Source organism: Halichoerus grypus, chromosome 8 (genome assembly GCF_964656455.1).
Source record: "Halichoerus grypus chromosome 8, mHalGry1.hap1.1, whole genome shotgun sequence".
In the NCBI taxonomy this organism is placed as follows: Eukaryota; Metazoa; Chordata; class Mammalia; order Carnivora; family Phocidae; genus Halichoerus; species Halichoerus grypus.
Window position 1 is genome coordinate 67930909 of NC_135719.1, and position 25078 is coordinate 67955986.

General features: G+C 39.6%; 2 protein-coding genes across 6 annotated transcripts in view; one reads left to right on the forward strand and one right to left on the reverse strand.

The window, feature by feature from the left end:
* Positions 1-25078, forward strand: part of FRMD5 (FERM domain containing 5) — a 307695-nt gene that overhangs the window by 190672 nt on the left and 91945 nt on the right. The window lies entirely within an intron of this gene.
* On the reverse strand, positions 21265-22134 carry LOC118553081 (MICOS complex subunit MIC26). Its single transcript, XM_036119980.2, has one exon. It carries the CDS (start codon positions 22116-22118, stop codon positions 21522-21524), a length of 597 nt encoding a protein of 198 aa, XP_035975873.1. The 5' UTR covers positions 22119-22134; the 3' UTR covers positions 21265-21521.

The following is a 25078-nucleotide window of genomic DNA, read 5'->3' on the forward strand; positions in this document are numbered from 1 at the left end:
AAAGCCAAAGTCAATGGCATAAAATGGCCCTACATAATCTGGCCCCCTACACCTTTCTGACTTCCTCTCTTACTTTTGTCTCCATCACCCAACTCCACTCCAGCCATGCTAGACTCCTTGCTGTTGGTCAAACACTTCAGTCACACTCCCATTTAAGTCCCAGGTTAAAGAATTACTTCAAGAATTACTTCACTTCCTATTTTAGCAGTATAATTTTTTTTTTAAAGATTTCATTTATTTGACAGAGAGAGACACAGCGAGAGAGGAAACACAAGCAGGGGGAGTGGGAGAGGGAGAAGCAGACTTCCCGCTGAGCAGGGAGCCCAATGCGGGGCTCGATCCCAGGACCCTGGGATCATGACCTGAGCCGAAGGCAGACGCTTAACGACTGAGCCACCCAGGTGCCCCTAGCAGTATAATTTGATTAAAGATTTTCTGTAAAAAAAAAAAAAAAGGAAAAAAAGATCTTTAACTAGCATTTTGGGGCAATGGGTCTCATATTTATATTTCAGGCTCACATTCTCCCAAGAAGGAAGATTTCCTTACCAAAAACTTAGTAACACACCCATACCACTGAGCTTCAAATAAACACCAAATAAAAGTTCCAGAGAAAATTGTATGGCTTTTGTAAATCCTGTGTATATGTGTGTATCTATTTTTAGTGGTGAAAGGGGAATCTAATACATTCATAAGATTCTCAAAGGAGTCTCTGACCCAAAAGCGATTAAGAAACATTGCATTTGACTATTTAGTGGAACTCCTCTATTAACGATAAGCTTCCTCAGGACAGGAACCATGTCTTTCACATTATCAAATCTCAGTGCCTAGCAAAGTAGTAAATAATGTTTGCTGAACAAATAAAAATGAGTGAATGAATAAAGAATGAAGGAATGAAGGACTACTGCCTCAGCTCACATTCTCTCCTCTTTCTCTGGTTTTCTAAGGAGATGGGCCACAGTAGCACACCAAGAACATCTGACTGATAATGATTCAGAGAGTGAATAAGAATCACGCAATGGAATTACGACTAGATTTGGGTAGGGAAATCTTCATAGGAATGGGATAGAAATCTTAATTAATGGAAAACTTTTGGCTTTCTGTAGCTTTTCAAAGTTAAAATCCTCCTTTATGGAGTTTTTTTTTGGAGGCAAGGGACTCTTGGGGGCTTTGGAGCTTTTGTGCACTTTTGGGTACTAATAGGAGAGGCCCAGAGTACAGGCTATAAGAGCTGGCTTTAGGCCTGAGGCTTAAGGGTAAAAGGTAATGATCCCTTTATGTTTTCTTCTAAGTAGTTCCATTAACTTCACCAGGGTAGGAAAGGAGACAGAAATTCAAATTAAGAGGCATGTCGAGGAATGAACATTTATGGATTTATGATGTATCTTTCTGGAGCCTGAATATATTAGGGCACAGATGCCACTCCTCTAATAGCAAAACCCTGAACTTTAAAGGGTTTTTGAAATTTTTATTACACAATTTATTTACCATGTTGGCCATAAGGATTCATTTCTAAGAGAACTATCCACAAAATTGATCAGGCTATGGTGAGGACAATCTCTGGAATTGGCTGCATCTGTTCTGTTGAGGGAATTTTCTTCCACGGATGGCCTGGCTATGAATTACCAGAAATACTCAAGAGGGCGGCAAGTTGCCTTCTGTCCCCATTTTGCACTCAGCAGAAGACCCAGGTGTTTAGAGAACACAAAGAGTTGCCTAGAAATAATCTGTGACCAGAAGTTCTATAAGGCCACACTGATGGCTAACCTAAGAGATGAAGCCTTCAAAGAACCTCTCCTCTAAATCAGCAATTCCTGGCAAAAGAATGGGGTATTTCAGACACAGAAAGCAAGAGGGAGATACATCAAACATGCATACAATAAGAAAATCTTCCATTTACCTTTTATGCTGGGCAGAAGAACAGTAACTAAGACAGGTTTTGTCAAGGTCATACTTCATTACTCAGTGTTAAAAAAATACTTCAGTGAGCACCTATGAGGTGTTAAAGTACTGTGTTGGGTATAGTGTGGGGGGGGGTACTAAGTGAACAAGATGAGAGCCCATGATCTCTAGTAGAGATAAAATATAAACACTAGTAACTGCAATGCAAGTGAGAAAGGGATATACAGATATGTATGTGTTTAGAAGAGGCAGAGTATTTGGCTGGTGGCAGCGAGATCCGTTAGCTGGGCTTCATGAATCAAGAAAGGAAGGAAAGACACTTGGGGCCTTGGGTGCCCAGCTAAGGAAGCCGTCTTTTTCTTTTCTTTCCTTTCCTTTGTTTCTTTCTTCTTAACATTTTACATCCTTGAGTGTTTTGAATAGAGAACTGAAGGTGATCAGAAGTACTCTCTGGAGAGATTAATTGGGTAGTAATGAGGTTTGTGGCAATGGGAATTGAGAGACAGAGCTAACAGATATTTAGGACATAAAATCAACAGGTCCAGGCAACTGACTGATTGTTGCGGGGATCAGCAAGAGGGATGAGTAAAAGGTGACTTGGAAAATGCTGATGTCACTTAAGAGTTGGGTCCCCAGGAGAGAAACAGGAGGCTTGAGAGAAACAGATGGTGTGTGGTTTGGGGCACACTGAAGTGCTAGTAAAGCTACCTGTCAGGCTGTTGGAAATGGGAGACTGAGGCCCTGGGGAAAGATGTGGATTGCTGAAGTCATAGATGTGGGAGTACTCTGCATACCAATGAGAAGTGATGCCATGAAAATGGATGAGATCACCAAGGGAGAGGGTTTAGAAGGAGGAGAGAAGAGGGTCAAGGGCAGAACCTTAGGGAATGCTTGCATATAAAATGAGAAAAAGAGCCAGAAAATGAAACCAAAGAAGGAGTAGTCAGAGCAACAATCTGAAAGTCAGCGGACTCTCATAGAAAATAAAGGAGGAAACAGGCTCAAGGAGTAGGGGGTCACCATGGCAAGTGCTACACAGAGGTCAGAGAGGCTGGGACTTAAGCAATGCCAGTTGGGGCTTGGGGAGCAGTTTCACCACCCTTCTGGTGAGATCACAAATCAGGTTTCAAGTGCAAGAGTTAAAGGGGGGACAAATGGGTTGTTCAATTCATATCTATGGGTGTCCATCTGTCTTTACCGCTTGCCTCTTCTTTTTCCTTCCTGAACTCACCATCTGTCCACTTTGACTGCTATGTGCAAGTTTCCGAAGCCTCTTCATTTTAAGGATTCAATAGATACTGACAAATATTGACAAAACTAATGAATATGTCCCTCCAGGAGTCCCCAGGCTCCTAACAGTGTTACTGCTTATCTAGATTTTGTTCCCCAGGCAAAGATGTACTGAAGAGAAGTGAAATGTAGTAGTTTATTTTCATGGGCTGTGAAGTCGGACAGATCTGGATTTAAAGCCTCACTCCCTACCACTTACTAGCTGTGTGATTTTGATGAGTGTCAACTCTAAAAAGGATGTAATAAAAGTTCTCATTTCAAAGACTTGATGTGAGGACTAAATGAGATAATGTACCTGGTGCCTAGTATATAGCTTAATAAATTGTATCTCTCTTTATTATGTCACGGGGATATTATTATCAAGGGTTACTTATTGAAATAAGTATTTATTATTGATAGAGATAATAAGGAACATGAAGGAAGCACTTAAAATTGTTTCTGGCTTCATAGGTGTCCACAGTCTCATTAGAAGAGTCAAGGTTGACATAGATGAAGAAATGAAAGAACAATACCTGACTAGTGCTAGGTGGTGTGGTAATGTCTATAAGTGAAATAGAAAACTATGAAGAAGCAGAAATCACTGGGGACTCAAAACAGAAGTGGAATTAAGATGTTTTTTAAAAAAAAAATTATAGTTAGGATTAAGATGCTTTTGGTAGGCCATGGATGAAGGGAGGGAGGGAGGAGTGGTGAAGGAGAGAGAGAGGGGGAGAGAGGGAGGGAAGGAGAGAGAAAGTCCAGAAGATGGGGGAGGGTGTAAATGCAGAAATGCCTATGCAAGTGCTGGGGTCACTTATGAAACCAGCTTCCTGAATGTGGAGAAGTGATGGGGATTAATGGGACATGAGACCAGTTATGCAGGATGGAGCATGTCAAGACTTCAATATAGCAGCGGTTCTCAGTGTTTGGTAGAGCTTGGGCTGTTGGTTGCTAAGTCCATGCAAGATTATATGGAGGTGGGCAGAAGGACCAGGTAGGTAGACTGGCTTCTCATGGTTGAGTCAGTTAGGCAGACTGAAGTCTGATGCTCATGCAGGGGTTCAGAGGACTAAATGCTTGTAAGGGTTGGAAGCAGAAGATTCATTCCAGATTGGACTTGCTACTAATGAACTAACAGGTCTGGATGTTGAACTTTTAAATAACAGAACATCAGGGGAGCTGGAGAAGAAGTGGGGGCAGGCAGACATCAGCGCCACCAGAAATATGTGTATATGCAACAGTGAATAGATAATGGGGTGTGCACACTTCCAAAGACTTCTTGGGTACTACAGAGACTCTAAATCTTCCTAAAGTGTACAGATACCATCATTCTTTTGACACCTCTAAGTTTTGCAAAGCTACATGTTCTAATTACATTAAGTGAGAACCCATCTTAGAACTTAAGTATATTTAACCATTTCAAGTCTGTAACAGAAAATGGCATTAAGTGATAAAGTTTCCCTAGGAAATTAAATAAAGCTAACCACTCTATTCATAGGTGAACGTAAAGCATCACACATTTTGATATCCCTTTTTCATATTCGGTGACCACCTTCCCAAACATCTGCACTGAAAAGATACAATGTTGAGAAGTACTGGGGGAAAAATTAGAGCATATGCCTACTAATATTATCACTGATCACAATTAATAGGATATATACTTTTTTAAAAAAGATTTTATTTATTCATGAGAGACAGACAGAGAGAGAAAAAGAGAGGGAGGCAGAGGGAGAAGTAGGCTACCCAAGGGGCAGGGAGCCCGATGCGGGACTTGATCCCAGGACCCTGGGATCATGACCTGAGCCGAAGGCAGACGCTTAACCATCTGAGCCACCCACGCGCCCAGGATATATACTTTCAGGGTATATAAATTAATCCAGGTTTAACAATAATCTTTTGGGTTCACTTAAAACACTATTGGTTACTGGCAAGCGTTTATATTCTAAAAAATTCATTCTCATGATGAAAACCACACATTGATTTTTTTTTTTAAGTTAATACTTTGCAGTTTACATTGCCAACTTTTAAACTTTTCTCAAAAGCCAATGTCAAGGCTATCATTACTGGCAATACCTAAATTATGAAAAAAGTATATTTCCAAAGTTAATCAGTAATATTTTCTTATAGATTCAATGCTACAAATAATGGTTAGGTTCTGCAGACCAGTAATGGACTTAATCTAGTGGTGGTGATTTGTGTCCTTAGTGCCTGAACAAATGATTTAATGAATCAACAAAAAAATGAAGTATAGGCCTATGCTGTTCTGAAAGCAAATAACTAATAAAAACTAACTGCCATATATAAAAATATTTCTTTTTGAAAATGTGTTCTGAGTTCCAGCTTCGTTGCCAGGAACAACCTCTCCTTATGGTTCATCCTTGGGTGGCCAAATGGGAATTTCTCCCTCAGCAGTGAAAGAAAACTCAAATTAAGTATCAGCTATCCTGGACATTTTCTCACTTCGACTGAAGGGGATGATGAGGGAAAAGTGAAGTGAGAGTGGGGGCACATTTAACAGAGACCATCCTTAGTGTTGGTCCAGCCAATCCTGATACTACATGTTCAACATTAGCCTGGCTGGGGCAAGGTGAGGACAGAGATTTGAGTGGGAAGGGGTCTAGGTAGCAAAGGGTCTGCAGCTTTGATGGGGGGGCGGATCCCAAGTAGGGCCAACACTGAAGAAAGGAGCCTCTTAGGGGAATCTTACCAAAGGCTAGTGAAGAGATTCAGAACAAGCCTCTCCAAAATGCCACTTTGCCATGTGGACTATTTTGAGCTGAAGGCAGTCGAGACCCTGCAGCCTCAGGAGTTTTTGCCTCTTCCTTTATGACCTGGAAGAATCTAAATTGGGTTTTTTTCACTCTTCACAGTGTAGGGATAGAGGGTACATACCTCAAGATCATAAAAGCCATCTATGAAAAACCCACAGCGAATATCATTCTCAATGGGGAAAAACTGAGAGCTTTTACCCTAAGGTCAGGAACACGGCAGGGATGTCCACTATCACCACTGCTGTTCAACATAGTACTAGAAGTCCTAGCCACAGCAATCAGACAACAAAAAGAAATCAAAGGCATCTGAATCGGCAAAGAAGTCAAACTCTTACTCTTTGCAGATGACATGATGCTTTATGTGGAAAACCCAAAAGACTCCACCCCAAAACTGCTAGAACGCATACAGGAATTCAGTAAAGTGGCAGGATATAAAATCAGTTATAAAATGCACAGAAATCAGTGGCATTTCTATACACCAACAACAAGACAGAAGAAAGAGAAATTAAGGAGTCTATCCCATTTACAATTGCACCCAAAACCATAAGATACCTAGGAATAAATCTAACCAAAGAGGAAAAGAATCTGTACTCAGAAAACTACAGAATACTCATGAAAGAAATTGAAGAAGACACAAAAAATGGAAAAACGTTCCATGCTCATGGATTGGAAGAACAAACATTGTGAAAATGTCTATGCTACCTAGAGCAATCTACACATTTAATGCAATCCCTGTCAAAATATCATCCACTTTTTTCAAAGAAATGGAACAAATAATCCTAAAATTTGTATTGAAACAGAAAAGACCCCAAATAGCTAGAGGAATGTTGAAAAAGCAAAGCAAAGCTGGTGGCATCACAATTCCGTACTTCCAGCTCTATTACAAAGCTGTAATCATCAAGACAGTATGGTACTGGCACAAAAACAGACACATAGATCAATGGAACAGAATAGAGAGCCCAGAAATGGACCCTCAACTCTATGGTCAACTAATCTTTGACAAAGCAGGAAAGAATGTCCAGTGGAAAAAAGACAGTCTCTTCAACAAATGGTGTTGGGAAAATTGGACAGACACATGCAGAAGAATGAAACTGGGCCATCTCCTTACACCACACACAAAAAATAGACTCAAAATGGATGAAAGACCTAAATGTGAGAGAGGAATCCATCAATATCCTTGAGGAGAACACAGGCAGCAACCTCTTCGACCTCAGCCGCAGCAACTTCTTCCTAGAAACATCGCCAAAGGCAAGGGAAGCAAGGGCAAAAATGAACTATTGGGACTTCATTGAGATAAAAAGCTTTTGCACAGCAAAGGAAACAGTCAACAAAGCCAAAAGACAACCAACAGAATGGGAGAAGATATTTGCAAATAAAGGGCTAGTATCCAAAATCTATAAAGAACTTACAAACTCAGCACCCAAAGGACAAATAATCCAATCAAGAAATGGGCAGAAGTCATGAACAGACATTTCTGCAAAGAAGACATCCAGATGGCCAGCAGACACATGAAAAAGTGCTCACCATCACTCGGCATCAGGGAAATACAAATCAAAACCTCAATGAGATACCACCTCACACCAGTCAGAATGGCTAAAATGAACAAGTCAGGAAACGAGAGATGTTGGCGAGGATGCGCAAAAGGGGAGCCCTCCTACACCGTTGATGGGAATGCAAACTGGTGCAGCCACTCTGGAAAACAGTATGGAGGTTCCTCAAAAACTTGAAAATAGAGCTACCCTATGACCCAGCAATTGCACTACTGGGTATTTACCCCAAAGATACAAATGTAGTGATCTGAAGGAGCACCTGCACCCCGATGTTTATAGCAGCAATGTCCACAATAGCCAAACTATGAAAAGAGCCAAGATGTCCATCAACAGATGAATGGATAAAGAAAATGTGGTATATATGTATATGTATGTGTATATACACACACACAATGGAATATTATGCAGCCATCAAAAAAATGAAATCTTGCCATTTGCAACAACGTGGATGGAACTAGAGGCTTTATGCTAAGCGAAGTAAGTCATTTACTACTAGTAAGCGAAGTAAGAAAGAGAAGTCTCATATGATCTCACTGATATATGGAATTTGAGAAACAAGACAGAGTATCATAGGGGAAGGGAGGGAAAAAGGAAACAAGATGAAACCAGTGAGGGAGACAAACAGTAAGAAACTCTTAATCTCAGGAGACAAACTGAGGGTTGCTGGAGTGGAGGGGGGTGTGAGGGTTGGGGTGGCTGGGTGATGGACATTGGGAAGGGTATGTACTATGGTGAGGGCTGTGAATTGTGTAAGACTGATGAATCGCACACCGGTACCCCTGAGACAAATAATATATGTTAATTAAAAAAATTTTTTTAATATCAAATTTGATCAAAAAAGAGGTCAGATGATGGTAGTTACTGTTTTATTTCAGTTTACAGTAATTTTCAGATGATCTTGTTTTCCCATCCTCCGAGTAGACGCTTCCCTGAGATTGTGAAAGAATGAATTGCCTGATCAGTGTTGTCCTGTCTTTGTAAGTAGAGATGCCTGCCTCAGAAGTTGAAGCAAGGTTGTACACATGTGATAGGAAATAGGCTGAAACATTTCTTTGTTTTTTAAAAAATACTTTATTTATTTATTTGACAGAGAGCACAAGCAGGGATGTGGCAGGCAGAGGGAGAGGGTGAAGCAGGCTCCCTGCTGAGCAGAGAGCCCAGCTGGGGGCTTGATCCCAGAACACTGGGATCATGACCTGAGCTGAAGGCAGAGGCTTAACTGACTGAGCCACCCAGGTGCCCCTTGAAACATTTCTTTGGTAAAAATTAAGTATTATTGTTATTGTAAGTGTTTTTTTCTTTTAAGAATTCACAACTTCCCCATCAAATAAATAACTGGCCATACTCAAGAATGCCCAATCAAAATTTGTTATTTCTGCTGTAGGGATAATTCTCAAGTGTGAAACTACAAGTCAGATGAAAATAAAATTCACAATCTCCAATTAGAAGCATGATGAAAGAACAGATTTCAATTCTGGTGTGAGACTTAATAATGGAGAATATTTGTAATCTCTATTTCTAAATCCAAATTTATAACAGAAAGCAAATATTCTATTCCCAGTAGTATTTTTTAATGGAATACACCTTATCCTCAAGTAACTTACAGTTTAATGAGCTTCTGTGTCTCACATACTTAATTTTGTTGGGAGTTATGGGCAGTCAAGGTTTGGGTTTTGTCTATCACATTTTTTCCTCCCTGGAAATCTAGTAAATGGAAGAAGGATGCAGGGCTAGGACATTGCACTGTATTAGAGATTACATTATTGAGCCATCTCCTGAAGAATATTGGAGTGTGTCTCAAGTTGAGCAGAGCTAATATATAAATGGGGGGCAGAGAATGAGAGAATAGAGAACAGGTCAGTGTACTGTTTAAAAATATCAAGTATTCCGTCACCTTGTAGCCCTGATAATTCTTAGCGGTGATGAGATTGTGGATTTCTTGTGGCAACAATTATCTGGATTATAGCTCAAGAATTGTCAGTATTGAAGAGAACGCACAAAGTCCCTATGTGTCCTCACTGTAAATGCCTTGTCCTGGGAGGGTGTTCATAAGCGTGGTTTGGCAGTGGATTTTTGTAATGTGTATCCATGCTTCAAAACCACGCCGGGGCTCTGGAGCAGTGCCAGTCTGAGTGCACAGAATGCAGCAGTAGAAAGATCTGTCCCAGGCACTCAGGGCTGATTTGTATGGTTGCACTGATGCTGTGGAAGCTGTGTACATCAAAGGTACTACAGTCCCCATCATAGAACCTCACAGAAGACAGTGTTGTTCTGCAGCTTTGCTTCCCCATCAGAGTTCTACTCCACAATATAATGCCCTTTAACTAGAGAGGATCTGGGACAAAGAAAGCCAAAGGTACAAAGCAAAGAACAATTTAAGTACAGTGCTCAGAAATAATTGGCAGCTTAGGGTAAGATAAAGTCCCACAATGGTCAAAATAAATAAATAAATAAATAAATCATAGTATTTTAGCTCTGGTGGAGACCTTGGAAGGTTATATAGTCCATCTTCCATTGCCTGTCTTCAAAACTTAAATCATTCCATGGATAAGAACTGATTCTACATTTTAGGACTTCCAGAAAGAAAATCACACAGCTCTCTTTGAAAATGTTCTGATATATGATACCTTTTTCACTGTTTGTAAGTTCATTCTTCAGTTAACCCAGATCCATTATATTGCATTTAAAATTGTTTTTTGGGGCATCTGGGTGGCTCAGTCAGTTAAGCATCTGCCCTCGGCTCAGGTCATGATCCCGGAGCCCCATGTTGGGCTCCCTGCTCGGTGGAGGTCTGCTTCTCCCTCTCTCTTTTCCCCTCCCTCTGCTCCTTCTCTTTCTCAAATAAATAAATAAAATCTTAAAATAAATAAATAAATAAATAAATAAATAAATAAATAAATAAAATTGTTTTTTATTTGTTCAGTCTTTAGTGGAGGTATATAACAACTAGTTGGTATCCCTTATGTAAAAGTCACTGAAAGTGAGCCATAGTTAAATTCCCACTTCAGTCTTCTTTTCAGTTACAAAAATCTCTCAATTTCCTTACACATTTTTGTTTGGCTGTTTTTTCAGCCTCTTACTTACTATTTTTATCATCTTTGAGTTCTTCATGTCAGTCCTTGGTGGTAATGTCTAAACCGAAATACTTAGTATAATGAGAAACTCACCCATGACTCCTAAATACCAGCAGTTTTTGCTTTGCATGGTAGTATGACTATAAAAATAACCATGCAAGCTGAAACCCTATCATGTGATCTTAATAATCAATGGAAAAATCATGATACATAGTGTGTGTCAAAACATTTAAAATACTATTCCTCTTGGTTATAAATATATAGAGAAATGAAAGAACATGGTCAAACTAATGCTAGGATACTATAATTTAAAACCTTACGAGTTAAAGTATTTTCTTTCTTTGTAAAAAAAACTTATCCAGAGTAGTTTGAACAGTGCTTACTTCCTTCTTGTCCTAGAACTTACAATCCTGGGCAAACATCCTCTCTGTGCCTTGGTGAATTGTCACACTCCTTTCTAACTTGGATCAGCTTCCAACATTTTATCTTTTGTGCTTTCAATGTCTGAAATAGCTCCAAGAGTTCGTTTAATGTGAAGTTTTTTGCCAGCATCACTTCCCCTGGGACATTTTCATACTTTTCATCATAGCCACTTTACTCATTTATGCTGATTGGCTTGCCTTCACAAAGTTCCTCTGGTGCTTATCTAGAACCTCTCAAATAGCCACAGCGTCCACAGTCCCACAGCTCACTATTTCTTCTAAACTCTGTTTACATTCCAGCGTTATCACTATTTGTTTCTTTGCTGCACATTCATCTTTGTTGGCCAGTTCCATTTTTTCGATTGTCCATTTTTGGGTTTATCATTGGAAGACAAGGACACAGCCCCAGTAGACACCTGGGTGTTTTGTGTGTGAACTGAATAACAGATGCATAGTGACCAGTCAACCATAGACTTAGAAAGAAGTGATGCAATTTGTCATTGATGATGATGCACATCTGTTACTGCCATTATTATTTGTGCAGTGAAGAGCTAGCAGTGAAATTTGTACCTTATGCAGTTACTCACGGTTACTATGCCATGGCAAGAAATTTGAACTCTGTTCTTGGCGGCCTGGTGTTACTTAAACTGTTGTAACTGAAATTCTTGCATTTTAGAACCAAAGTAAGGATGGCCTTATTCAATTCCTACATGTAGCCCTAGGTGCAGTGCTAATGTTCTGGTTCCTGGTCAGTTTGTTATCCACTCTGACACTTTGGTGTTTTTCTGACCTATAGCCTTGCCAACTTCACCTCAGTGAGGTTTTTCTTTCTTCTCCAGGGGCACTGTATTGAGTCTTCCCTCTTTGATCTTTATACTATTGGTTTCCAGCCACTCCTTCCATCTCTAAGATTGGAGTACTGATTCCCTCCCAAGTTTACTATTATTTGCAAATTAAACATTTCTCCATTCACTAATGTGAATACTAATTATCCCCACAGAATGTCAGTTGCTGATTACCTCTGAGGTTGACCCAGCCAGTTTATTATTATCCTTTTGGTCAAACAGTCCAGAGTATTCTATGAGCTTAAGACCAGTGGTTGCAGTTCTAGTTTATCATCAGGACCTTCTGAGGAGCTTTCCAAACCACTTCCCAAGCCTTGTAAGGGTCTAGGGTGGGGCCTGGCATCAATATTTTTGAATGTTCTTCCTGTAATTAGCTGGGACTGGTCTCTAACATAAACCATGCTTTCTTAGTTCTTAGAAACCTTATCATAAACTAATAGAATTTTAGAACTGACAAATGCATTAGAGATCATTTTGTCAAACCAACTCATTTTGTAAATGAAAAAAACTGAGACCCAGGGTTGCTAGGTCATTTGGCCATGGTCTCATAATTACAGGCAGAAAGGACTGTAGAACCCATGATTTCCAAATTCTGAATCTAGTACTCTTCCTAACTAATTTCCATCATATGGGATGCAATCAAAGTCATTGACCATCATCTTCAAGTTATCCTACGGTGATCTTTATTTTTTTTCTTTCTGGGTTTAAGTGTATCTGTGGATTAACTTTTGAGAAGAGATGCTCAAATAAGGTTCTCCGTAGCATATGGGACAGTGGTTGTGGCAAGGATTTTGAGGTAATAGGTGCTATAGGCCCTAGGAAGCTCTGGGAGCCTCAATTCAGTCCTGTTCTGGTGCCTGCTCTGTGCCTGCCAACTGGTGCCCCAGATGTTGCCCCTTATGTGCTTAGGTAACCGTTTGAGTTGCACACAGTGCTTGTTTGTGTAACTACACACATTGCCTGATGGGAGAGGAAGAAGATGGGGGGGGGGACATAGGAGGTAGTGTTATACTATTCTGTGAAGCTTATTTTTTTATTTCCATGAGATATTCCTTTTAAATTTTAATTTCAGGGGTGCCTGGGTGGCTCAGTCATTAAGCGTCTGCCTTCAGCTCAGGTTAAGCTCCCAAGTTCCTGGGATCGAGCCCCACATCTGGCTCCCTGCTCAGCAGGAAGCCTACTTCTCCCTCTCCCACTCCCCCTGCTTGTGTTCCCTCTCTCGCTGTGTCTCTCTCTGTTGAATAAATAAATAAAATCTTCAAAAAAAAAAAATTTTTTAATTCCAGTTAGTTAACGTACCATGTAATATTAGTTTCAGGTGTACAGTATAACGATTCAACACTTCCATACATCACCCAGCACTCATCAGGACAAGTGCACTCCTTAATCCCCATCACCTATTTCACCCATCCCTTCCCCGGCGCTCCCTTCAGGTAACCATTAGTTTCTTCTCTATAATTGAGCCTATTCCTTGATTTGTCTTACTCTCCTCCTCCCCTTTGCTAGTTTTTGTTTCTTAAATTCCATATAGGAGTGAAATCATATGGTATTTGTCTTTCTCTGACTGATTTATGTTACTTAGCATTATGCTCTCTAGCTCCAGCCATGTCATAGCAAATGGCAAGATTTCATTCTTTTTTATGGCTGAATAATATTCCACATCTTCTTTATCCATTCATCAATCAATAGACACTTGGGCTCCTTCCATAACTTGGCTATTGTAAATAATGCTGCTGTAAACATAAAGGTGTGTGTATCCCTTCGAATCAGCGTTTTTATATCTTTTGGGTAAATACCCAGTAGTGTGATTGTTGGGTCGTAGGGTAGTTCTATTTTTAACTTTTTGCAGAACTTCCATACTGTTTTCCAGAGTGACTGCACCAGTTTGCATTCCTACCAACAGTGCAAGTGTTCCCCTTTCTCCGCATCCTCACCAACATTTGTTGTTTCCTGTGTTGTTAATTTTAGCCATTCTGACAGGTGTTGAGGTATTTTTGTATGCAATATATGATCTATTCTGGAGAAGATTCTATGTGCATTTGCAGAGAATGTGTATCCTGCTGTTTTAGGATGGAATGTTCTGAATATATCTGTTAAATCCATCTAGTCTAGTGTGTCATTCAAAGCCACTGTTTCCTTGTTTATTTTCTGTTTAGATGATCTATCCATTGATATAAGTGGGGTGTTAAGGTCCCTTACTATTGTATGATTATTGATTAGTTCCTTTGTTTAACAGTTTTGTGTATTTGGGTACTGCTATGTTAGGTGCATAAATATTTATAATTATTATATATTCTTGTTGGATTGTCCTCTTAATTATTTATTTTATAGGGTCCTTCTTTGTCTCTTGTTACTGTCTTTGTTTTAGAGGCCCTGCCCTAGGTGTGTGGGGTGGGTCGTGTGGGGTGGGTGTCTTTATGATAATTACCTGTGACTAAGAAAGAATGACCGGCCCCTAAAAAGGAAGTAAGCCATTGAAGGTTTATCAATAGAGATGTTAAAAGGATTCAAGTTCTCTGGTTAGCTTTCTATAAAAGACCAACACTAAAGGCCCTCATTGGCAACCCTGTTGGGACCCCTCTCACTCTTGAGAGCTTTTTCAGTATCTTCACTTAATAAACTTCTATTGCTTTACTCACCAAAAAAAAAAAAAAAAAAAGAAAAAGAAAGAAAGAAAGAAAAAAAGAGTCTATTTTGTCTGATACAAGTATTGCTACGCTGACTTTCTTTTGACTTACATTTGCATGATAGATGTTTCTCCATCCCCTCTCTTTCAATCTGTTGGTGTCTGTAGGTCTCAAATGAGTCTCTTGTAGGCAGCATATAGATGGGTCTTTTTTTTTAATCCCTTCTGTCACTCTTTGTCTTTTGATTGGAGCATTTAGCCATTTACATTCAAAGTTATTGATAGATGTGTATTTCTTGTCATTTTATCATTTGTTTTGTGGTTGTTTCTGAAGACTTTCTCTAATCCTTTCTTGTCTTTCTGTCTTTCATGGTTTGCTGATTTTCTTTATGTATTTGGATATATTTGGATTTCTTTCTCTTTATTCTTTGCATATTTATTAGTGGGTTTTGATGAATGGTTACGATTAGGTTTGTATATAACATCTTCTGCATATAGCAGTCTATATTAAGTTGATGGTTGTTTAAGTGTAAACCCATTCTTTACTCCTCTCCTCCCCATGTTTTCGGTATATGTTTTCACATTTTACATCCTTTTATTTTGTGAGTTCCTTGACTGATTTTTTTTTACAGAAATATTCATTTTTACTGCTTTTGTTTCTTACCTTCATACTGTCATTTTTGGTCTTTCCTTTCCACTCAGAGTCCCCTTAATATTTCTTGCAGGGCTGGTTTAGTGGTCATGAACTCCTTTAGTTTTTGTTTGTCTTGGAAACTCTTTATCTCCCCTTCTATTCTGAATGATAGCCTTGCTAGATAGAGTATTCTTGGTTGCAGATTTTTCACGTTCAACACTTTGAAGAGAATAATTTTTTAAGTAAGCTCTACACCCAACATGAGGCTTGAACTCATGACCCCAAGATCAAGAATCACATGCTCTATAACTGAACTAGCCAGTCACCCCCCCATCCCCCCATTCAGCACTTTGAGTATATCATGCCACTCCCTCTGGCTTGGAAAGTTGCTGCTAAAAAGTCACCGGCTAGCCTTATGGGGTTTCCCTTGTAAGTTAATGTCTTCTTTTGTCTCGCTGCTTTTAAAATTTTTTCTTTATCACTATATTTTGCCAATTTAATTACAATATGTCTTGGTGTGTATCTGCCTTTGTTGATTTTGTTGGGGGTTTTCCTTGCCTCCTGGATCTAGATATATGTTTCCTTCCCCAGATTAGGGTCATTTTCTGCTATTATTTCTTCAAATAAATTTTTGCCCTCTTTTCTCTCTCTTCTTCTGAGACTCCTATAATGTGAAATTACATTTGATAGAGTCACTGAGTTCCCTAAGTCTATTCTCATTTTTGCATAATTCTTTTCTTTCTCTTTTGTTCATCTTGATTACTTTCCATTACTCCATCTTCTATAGAGGTCATTAATTCATTCCTCTGCTTCTTCCAGCCTGCTATTCATTGCATCAAGTGAGTTTCTAATCTCATTTATTGTACTCTTCACCTCTAATTGGTTCTTTTTTTTTTTTAATCTCTGTGTTAAAGTTCTCACTGATGTCTTCCACTCTTTTCTTAAGTCCAGTGAGTATCCTTATAATCATTGTTTTAAATAGTCCATCAGATTGGGGCGCCTGGATGGCTTATTCGATTAGGCATCCAACTCTTGATTTTGGCTCAGGTCATGATCTCAGGGACGTGAGATCAAGCCCTGCATCAGGCTCCACACTCAGTGGGGAGTCTGCTGGAGATTCTCTCCCTCTACCTCTGCCCTCCCCCCACTCATGTGCTCTCTCTCAAATAAGTAAATAAATCTTTTAAAAATATAAATACTCCATTAGGTATGTTACTTATATCTGTTTACCTTGGTTTTCTGGCCTTGGCCTTGTCCTGTTCGTTCATTTGGGATAAATTTCTCTGTCTTATTTTGTCTGTTTCTGTGCCTGTTTCTCTGTGTTAGAAAAGTCAGCTCTGTCTCCTGTTCTTGAGGGTAATGGCTTTATGAAGGAGAGGTCCTGTAGTGCTCTGCAGTAGAGTGTCCCCTGTTCCCCAGGGCCTGGTGCTTCCAGGAGTATCTCCAGTGTGTGCTGTGTGTGTTCTGCTGTTGTGTCCTGGCTGCTTTATCCTTCAGGCTATTCATCTGCAGAGGTGCTCTTTTCCTGTTGTGAACAGTGTTTGGTCTCTGGCCTGAATGTGGTGTGTTTTAACAGGTGTGCTCTGGTCTGCTTGTGAAATGAGACCTGTCACCACCACCACCAGAACCAAGGCTCCACAAAACTCCCTAGTTGGGAGATGTGGTGTTGAGTGGGGGTTTGGGCCAGTCTTCTGGGGGAGAGGGCCCCCACATCGGAACTGAGGCAAACATGACTGGGAGAGGTGGTTCCACCAGAACATGGGAGGGCAGGCTTGGCATAAGCATGTTAGGTAGTAAGTGTTGGCGCTGCGCTGGTTCCCACAGGTGGCTCTGTGCTTATGCTGAGGGGTGGGGGAGGGAAATGGCACCAGCTAGTTCCTTTGTTCCTAGAGGGGTCTCTCTGTGAATACTGTCTCTCTGGGATGCACTCTGAGATGAGCAAATAACCTCCCCACTGTGTGTCCCAGATGCTCTTCAGATCACTGTTTCCACACTGTATGTCTGTGGGTTGTTTCCTTACCTTCTCTCCAAGAGTAGTGCAATTCCCCCCGGGACTCTACTCAGCCATGCCTGCTGACCTTCAAAACTCCAGTCTTTAAGCCCCACTGACTACAAGAACTCACAATGTTCAGGCCCTCTCGCTTCCCATGCCAGTTGCTATGGGGATTCTTTTTCCTCATGTGCTCCCCTGTGTGCTAGTCTGTCTCTTGCCCTTCTCTGTGATCATGGCTCCCTCCCCACCATAGTAGCCACAATCCATTTCTCCCAAATCACATCTCAGCACTCCCTACCTTCATTGAGGTGGCCTCTTCTTTACCTTTACTTGTAGAGTTTGTTCTACCAGTCTTCAGGTCAATTTCTGGGGTATTTAGGATGATTTGATGGTTATCTAGTTGTATCTGTGGGACAAAGTGAGCCTAGGGTCCTCCTACTCTTCCACCATCTTCCAAGTCCACACCTCCATGAGATATTCTTACAACTAAACTACAACTCTAGCTTTCAGGTTTGCTGACAGAGGAAAATGAGTCTGTCTGCAATTCTGAGAGAACAAAGGAGTAGAGCATATTATCCCTTTGATATGTTGTATGAATTCATGAAAAATGAATAGGGAATGCTGAATAGTGTGTTCAAACTGTTAATGTTTACTTACTGAGCCTGACATAAAAAAAGAAAACAAAAAACAGAATTTGTCTACCTCCTAATCTTCCTGAGATCACCTGTGACAGGCAACAGTGTTTGAAATGCTAATGTGTCTTGTAGCTATTTTAAAGAAGGAGGAGCTGCATAATCCTGGGAAGCTGGGATCCAGGGACTTCCTTATAAATTATCCTCACCTTCTCTCAAGCAAATGCTGCACCACACTATGGCCTCCCATGAGGCTCCAGAAGATGAAAGATAGTATTTCATAGAATCATGGCATTTTAGAGCTGAAAGAGTCCCTCTCTGTTTCAATTCCAAATTCTTCTTTTTCTCTCCTGAAACCCAAAATGAACGACAAATTTAGTCACACAGCTTATTTAGGGCTAGACTTAGACAAGAGCGCAGGTCTCTGGACTCCCAGGCCAATGTGGTGTTTGACTGCATCATATTGCACCTAAAAACATTTTCAGACTTCTTTAAATGAAATATGAAATCTTAGTGACTTGGCAGTTGTGAATTTGGTGACTGTGACAGACTTTTGGAGGAGATAGGATGGCATTGTTACAGCTGATTGGGGAAAACCAGATCAATACTTTTCTACTGAAGAGAATAAGGAATTTGAAATGTGTCCCCAAGTGGCTGGAATTAAGACAGTAGGTCCTTATGAGTGGCTAGGAGATGAACCTGAGCTTCTTGCCTAAAGCCATGGGCCAGAAGGGACTGTCCATTCTGTGGAATAGTCCACTCAGTGGCCAGGGAATGGGGCACAGAATTGGGCAGCCCATATAGACATTGGGTGAAAAAAGAGTCATCCTTGAAAAATCAGAGTCCTAATCTAAGCCACACCTAGAGTTGGGGCCCAAATTTATACTGCTTGTAAAGTGCAGAAGCCCAAAGCCAAGAAATCTAATATGAAAACTGGTCTAAGGACTAGGAAAAAAACCTATCCTCACAGTCTCTCAATTCAGATAACTTCTGAAATCAGGGCACCAGGAAGAGTCTTATAAAAGGCAGCTCTCACTGGACATGTGCTCACAGAAGACAACAACAAAACCATTTGCAGATAGAAGAACCAAGATCCTGCTGATAACAGAACAATCTGAAAGGAATTTTAAAATAAGTCTGCTTTAAATGTTCGAGAGATAAAAGAAGAAAGAAGTCTTATATGAACAGGATATTAGGAAGGATGGTCTTCATTATCCAGCTGATTCTCTGCAGGGGTATTTACCTCAAACATAATGTTTCTGAGACTGATTGTATAGGCAAATCACGGACTTGAGCCTAGTGAGTGTGGTCCTTGGTATAGTGACTTTCCCCATTTTAAATAGTTTTTGCCTTTTCCTGGCTATATCAGAAGTGATGAATAAATACAATTCAGCTTCTAAAGTCACACCTAATTCCCCTGAGAGTGGATTTCCTGTACAGACTGCCATTGTCATTGCTTGGTTCTTATCGGAATCAGTCCTCCAGTGTCATTTCCTCCATGTCCCTGGTATGTTTCATCTCTGATTTATTCAGACTTTACTAGCTTAGCCATTACTATAGACCTGTGCTATGAAGTTATTAAAGTGACAGGCTACTCCTGCCTTTTACATGATTTTTTTACATGTAAAAAAATCTTCTACATGATTCAAGTTTTCCGAAAATTCTTTTAAGAGATGAAGACAGTCCTATCTAGGCTATAGACTGGAGACATAAAGAATTATCCATGAGTACCTTTCATAGTAGCATTCTCTTTTTAAAATAGTCAAAGGCCCTATGAAGAAGATACAGAAAAATCCCATTATTGATTTAGGTTAAGATTTGCCCTGAAGACTAGGACAAAAATGTACAGAAAGCACCTGTTTTGGTTATGTTTAGATGCATCCATTCCCAGGGTAATGAGAAGGGAAAGATTATCTTAAAAAAATGAGAAGATTTGAAAAATAAACTTTGGGAAATTAAGTTTACAAGTGAATCTTTTGTCTTTTTTTTTTCTTTTTGAAATTAGTTTTACCTTTCCAAGTAAAGTTTAGCATCAATTAATAAATATTTTAAATCTTAAATCATATACACTGATAAATAAACATTACTTTCTGTTCTTCAGGAAACATACCAGAAGTCTATTGTAAGATAATAATTTTCTTTTTCTTTTCTGTTTTCTTTCTTTAAAAAACACCACTTAAGTATAATTCATGAAAAACCAAAGCATTCTTTAAGAACTTCTTAGGGGGGGATACTGAAATTCCATTTCTCCTCCAGTGAAGTATAAAAATTGAGTCCTCCAAAAAGAAAGCAAGGATTGCTGGCAGCTTCCCTGTATATAGGACCAGGAGGCTTTCCCCCCAATTCTGTGAATCCTATGCAATCCTCAGTAGTCTTGTCTTAGATAATCCACAGTCTGCATGCTATATTTGGACACCTGCAGTTTTCTGTCATTTTCTAGTCCATGGCTTTGCCTAAGCAGAGACCAATTCAGTCTCAAGTTGGTATTTTTAGCTGGTCCCTTGTTCAAGAGTTACAAAATGGTATCTGTCAGAGACTTTCTTCATAACATTTAGTGAGAACTAGGTTAATATTACCAGGTTTTCCCATAAGTGATGCCTTTCCAGAAACTTTAAGATACCCTCTGGTGCTTCTTTTTCATTTTCTCCACAGAAAAACAGTAATGGATGGAAAAAAAAAAGGTTAAAAACTGTAGTGTCTTGGCTTCATTCTATATAAAAGCATTTAATTTTTCTCTAAGTAAAAGCTTTTCTTCACTACTTTAAAATTCTTGAGATCTATGCTTTCTTTAATCAGATTAATTATATGGCATTTTATAAAGTTCTCTGACATCCTTATCAGTTATCTTTTCTACTACTGTAAGATAATTTCTTTCTTGTCTAGAATACAAGATGATTCTAAGACCTCACCCAATCTTACTGTTAATGACATTCATTAAAGCTTGTATAAGCTTTAGTTGGTGATTCTATTTCTGCAAAGAAAGAGAATATGTTTTTTCCCCTATCTTCTCTAGAGAAGAATTCTTAGACAAGCACTATCTCAGTAAATGGGACTTACATCTACCCAATGAGCCTCCTGTGCATTACTCTTCATGGTTCTTCCATCACCAAGTCCTATCCATTTTACTTTCTAAACAACAGTCAAATCCATTCACTTCTTATCTCTTGCCAGGGCCATTGAAAGAGCCTCGGAACTAGACTCCTTCCCATAATCTTATGCCCTTTTGATCATTCACAGTCTGATCCTGCCACTCCTTTGCTTAAAAACTTTACAGTGGCTTATTTTGCTCTTAGGATAACATTTTACATCCTTGACATTGTCTCCAGGGCTCTGCACCATCTGACCTCTATCTCTTCCCCACATTCCACATCTGACCCACTCTGCACTCAACTATCCTGCTCTTCCAGTTCCTTGAATGTGTCTCATTCCTTTCTGATTCAAGGACTTTGCATATCTGTTTTTTATCTGTCTAGAGGGCTCTTCCATCCACCCTACCTTTACTTAGGTATCTTCTTTTTTTTTTTTAAGTTGGAATTTTAATTATGTACATAAATAGCAACTTGAGAACGAGGGGTTCTAAGGCTAGACATTACCTCTAGGTGAAAGGATTTCCGATTAGTCCGCTTGCAGTATGGCATCACCCAAGATAACAAAGAAGCCTAGTATAGTTTGTCCTGAAGAAGAAAGCCAATTTACTATATTCAGTACTGACTTCTCTGCCATTTTTCTGTAGAAATACTGGTTTACTGCATGGAGTTTCCAATGTTTACCTATAACTGATTAAAATGGGCAGAGCATGGAGCATTCTATTTATTTCCAGGTGAATTCTTCACATTTCCTGGCTTTTGAAAGTTCTCCTTCCACAAATCTTCTACAACTATGTATCCTCGTAAACCCCAGTCATATAATTTCTCCCCACTGACCTGGACAAATACGATGGCTTGTTGTGGATAATAAAGAGAGGCAGCAAGTCCCATGAATCCAGGTGGATACACCAGCTTCTTTATTTTTGAACCTCTAGCCAAAAGAAGTCCAACAATGCCAGCAAAACCAATAACACCAAGTCTTGGAAAAAATCTAGGAGGTGCATTTTGGAGATACTCATAGCTGCCTAACCCCCATTGAACCAAGCTCTGCATCCTGGGCTTAGTTTGTGAGTACATTTCCTGACACCAACTTGTATATGGCTCGCAGTAACATCGGAGATGTGAAATGCTTTCTTCAAGTGGGGTCCTTGGCTCCTCCACATATTTAGATTGACCCTCAGGGACGGAGTAGAGTGAAAGCTCATTAACCTTCACAGAAGTTTTGTGAGGTGAGTCTTTTTTAGGTGATGCATAGACTTTGAAGGTGAGCAGACTCAGGCTGGCTGGCCCCACAGACCTCTGAATTACCTTGAACATGCTGCTGGCAGAGGTCCACTTAGGTATCTTCTATACTTCCCTCACATTAGAGCACTTTCTCAGAAGCCTTCCCAAAACCCCAAACTAAGTCAGATCTCCCTCATTATTGCTCTCCTATTGTCCCTGCCATTTTCCTTTATAATACTTACATGGTAGATCTGAGGATTGGTAAACTTGTGGATTATTATTGTGAATTCAAAGACAGCAGAGATTATACCACTTTGCTTATTATTCTAATCTGCAGCTACAAGCACAGCACCTGCCAAAGTAGGTGCTCAATAAATGTTTTTGAAGAAATAAATAAATGCCTCTTATATATAGCATATGATGAATACATGAAAATGAGCACCATCCACAACCCACTGTGTCTGGCCAGGATCAGCTCCAGCCTTAGCTTTACTGAATCTCTCTCCTCCATTAAAATAGCATATATTTTCAGTCTTCTATGGTGCTTCCAACTGGGAACCAGTCTTAAGCTCAAGAAGACTCTGATTTCTGATGTATGGTTTGGGTGTTTATGTTTACAGTGATTGCTTTGTTTCATATGTAAGGGTGAAAATTGTCAAGAGACTAGAGTATCAGAGTGGAAAGATGGAGCAGCACAAGCCAGGAAGTATTGAGAGTCAGGACCAAGTTATAATTAAAATCAGAGACAAGAAAGCATTTAAGGGACCAAATAAACTTCAGTGGTGGCCAAAAAAGCGTTAGGAGGTGAGTAGGGAGATAATAAAGACTTAATGGGGAACCAGAAGAGATAGAGATAATGAGTTATTTTCACTAATGCTAACTCTTCCTAAAGAGGGACACATTTGTTTTTCCAATAGCAGTGATCTAAAGGTTTTCTCTTATACCCAATCAGCATTGTCCATTTTCTGAAGGACTTCTGCAAGAATGGAGGGGAGAATTCTCTATTACAGGAGCTGAGATAGTTGAGATCCTAGTTATACTTAAGCAGAGGCGGGTTTTATTGACTTAGAGAAGCACTTAAGTGTTAAGTGTAGTGAATTAGCTTTGATTTTTTTTTGGAAACATACTTCGTAGGGTTTGAATACCTTATTAAAAGCAATATGATACTACATGAAAAGAGTAAACAAGCATCTTAGGAAATCATGCTTATAACCAATTAAATTTATAGACTAGTATTTCAGAGTGGCAACGGGAGGAATTCAAATGGAACATCTGGGATTCTGAGCAGTTCATTGGAGTTGGAATTCAACCATAATCTGACATCTTCTGCTTCCCTTACCCTAAATACTCTTTTCTCCAATTGGATATTGGCCTTGTCCTTCAAGTCCTGATTTTCAAATCATTGCCTGACACCTGTGTTATTGTTGAATAAGGGATATTCTGCCTTATCTCCCTATTTGACCATCTGGGACATTTTCCAGGCTTACCTGACATTTGTAAAGAACAGTGGGTAAGAGTGAGCAGAGATCAGTCCACAAATTCTTAGTGAAACGGAAAATATACAAAAATATTCAGAGCATCTTCACTAATGCCTCGTGACAATCCACTTGAACTTTCTGTACTGGAGAGAAGGAAATCATCCAGTAGTTTTGTGTATCACTGCCTGGGTTTCTTCTGGTCATTAATGATGGTGATGTTTGTTTACAGATTCCCCAATCCCTGCCCCAATCCATGGAGACTAAACTATTTTGAATCTGGAAGAATGCTGTCTCTTTTAAGCCATGGAAAGCTGAGTTCAAGTCCCATTCCTTTGCCTCAACAATTGACCGAGTGGTCTCCTGCTCTTGGGAATAAATCCAAATCATTATGGGCCAATATCTACCTACAAAAGCCCAGGGCTATAGGAGCTGAATGAACATGCCATGGGAAGCAAATTGAACCCTTTGTATAAGTAGTTTCTGTAGTGGCAAATGATACGGTGTATTGCCCTCAAAAGCAAAAGTTTATTTATTGGCTATTTGGAGAACAGTTTCCATCTTCCTTTACATACAAAAAATCCATGTTATTCAATAGAGTGAGAGATAAAGAACTTTTTGTTTTAAAGGTAAGAAAAGTTGACATATGTTTTATCTAAAAACCAAGAACAGTTTTTAAAAACTTTTTATTATAAAACACAGATACAAAAAAACATGTAAACCAAATGAATGGCTTAATAAATTATTATAAGTGAAAACCACAACTATGGACTGAATGTTTGTATCTCCCCCAAAATTTGTATGTTGAAGCCCGAATCCCCAGTATGAGGGTATTTGAAGGTGGGGCCTTTGGGGGGTAATTAGGTCATGAGGGTAGAGCCTTCATAAACAGGATTGGTGCCCTTATAAGAAGAGACACAGAGAGATGATATCTCTCTTTTTCTCTGTCATATGAGGGCACAGCAGGAAGACAGCCATCTGTAAGCCAGTAAGAGGGCTCTTACCAGAACCCAACCATCGTGGTACCCTGATCTTCAATTTCCCAGCCTCCAGAACTGAGATATAAATCTGTGTTGTTTAGGCCACCCAGTCTATCGTAATTTGTTATAGTAGCCTGCACTAAAATAATCACCTAGATAATGAAATAGAACTTTGCCACCCAGTTCACAAGCCCCATCTATGTGCCCCAGCTCAATTGTAGCCCTTTCCTTTCCCTGATAAGTAACTGCTACTCTGACTTTTATACAAATCACTTCCTTGCATTTTTCTTTTTGTAATTTTATCAGAAAATGTGCATTCCTAGAAACCATAGTTTAGTATTTTCCATTTTTCTTAGTGCATTTTAAATTGCTCAATTCTAATTAACTTAAGATTCTTCAGGGGAAACCTATTGTATAAAAGAGGGCATATCTAAAGTCCACTTCTTTCCCATTGTGGTAAAGGCATTTGTGGATGGGAACATGTTACCCTTACTCTTGAAATTCATGGAGAATAACCTACGTGGTTTGCTTTTCTTATTTGTGTGGGCATGTTAAGGGCATCCCCAATATGTATGAGTTACTATCTCGAGAAAGAAAA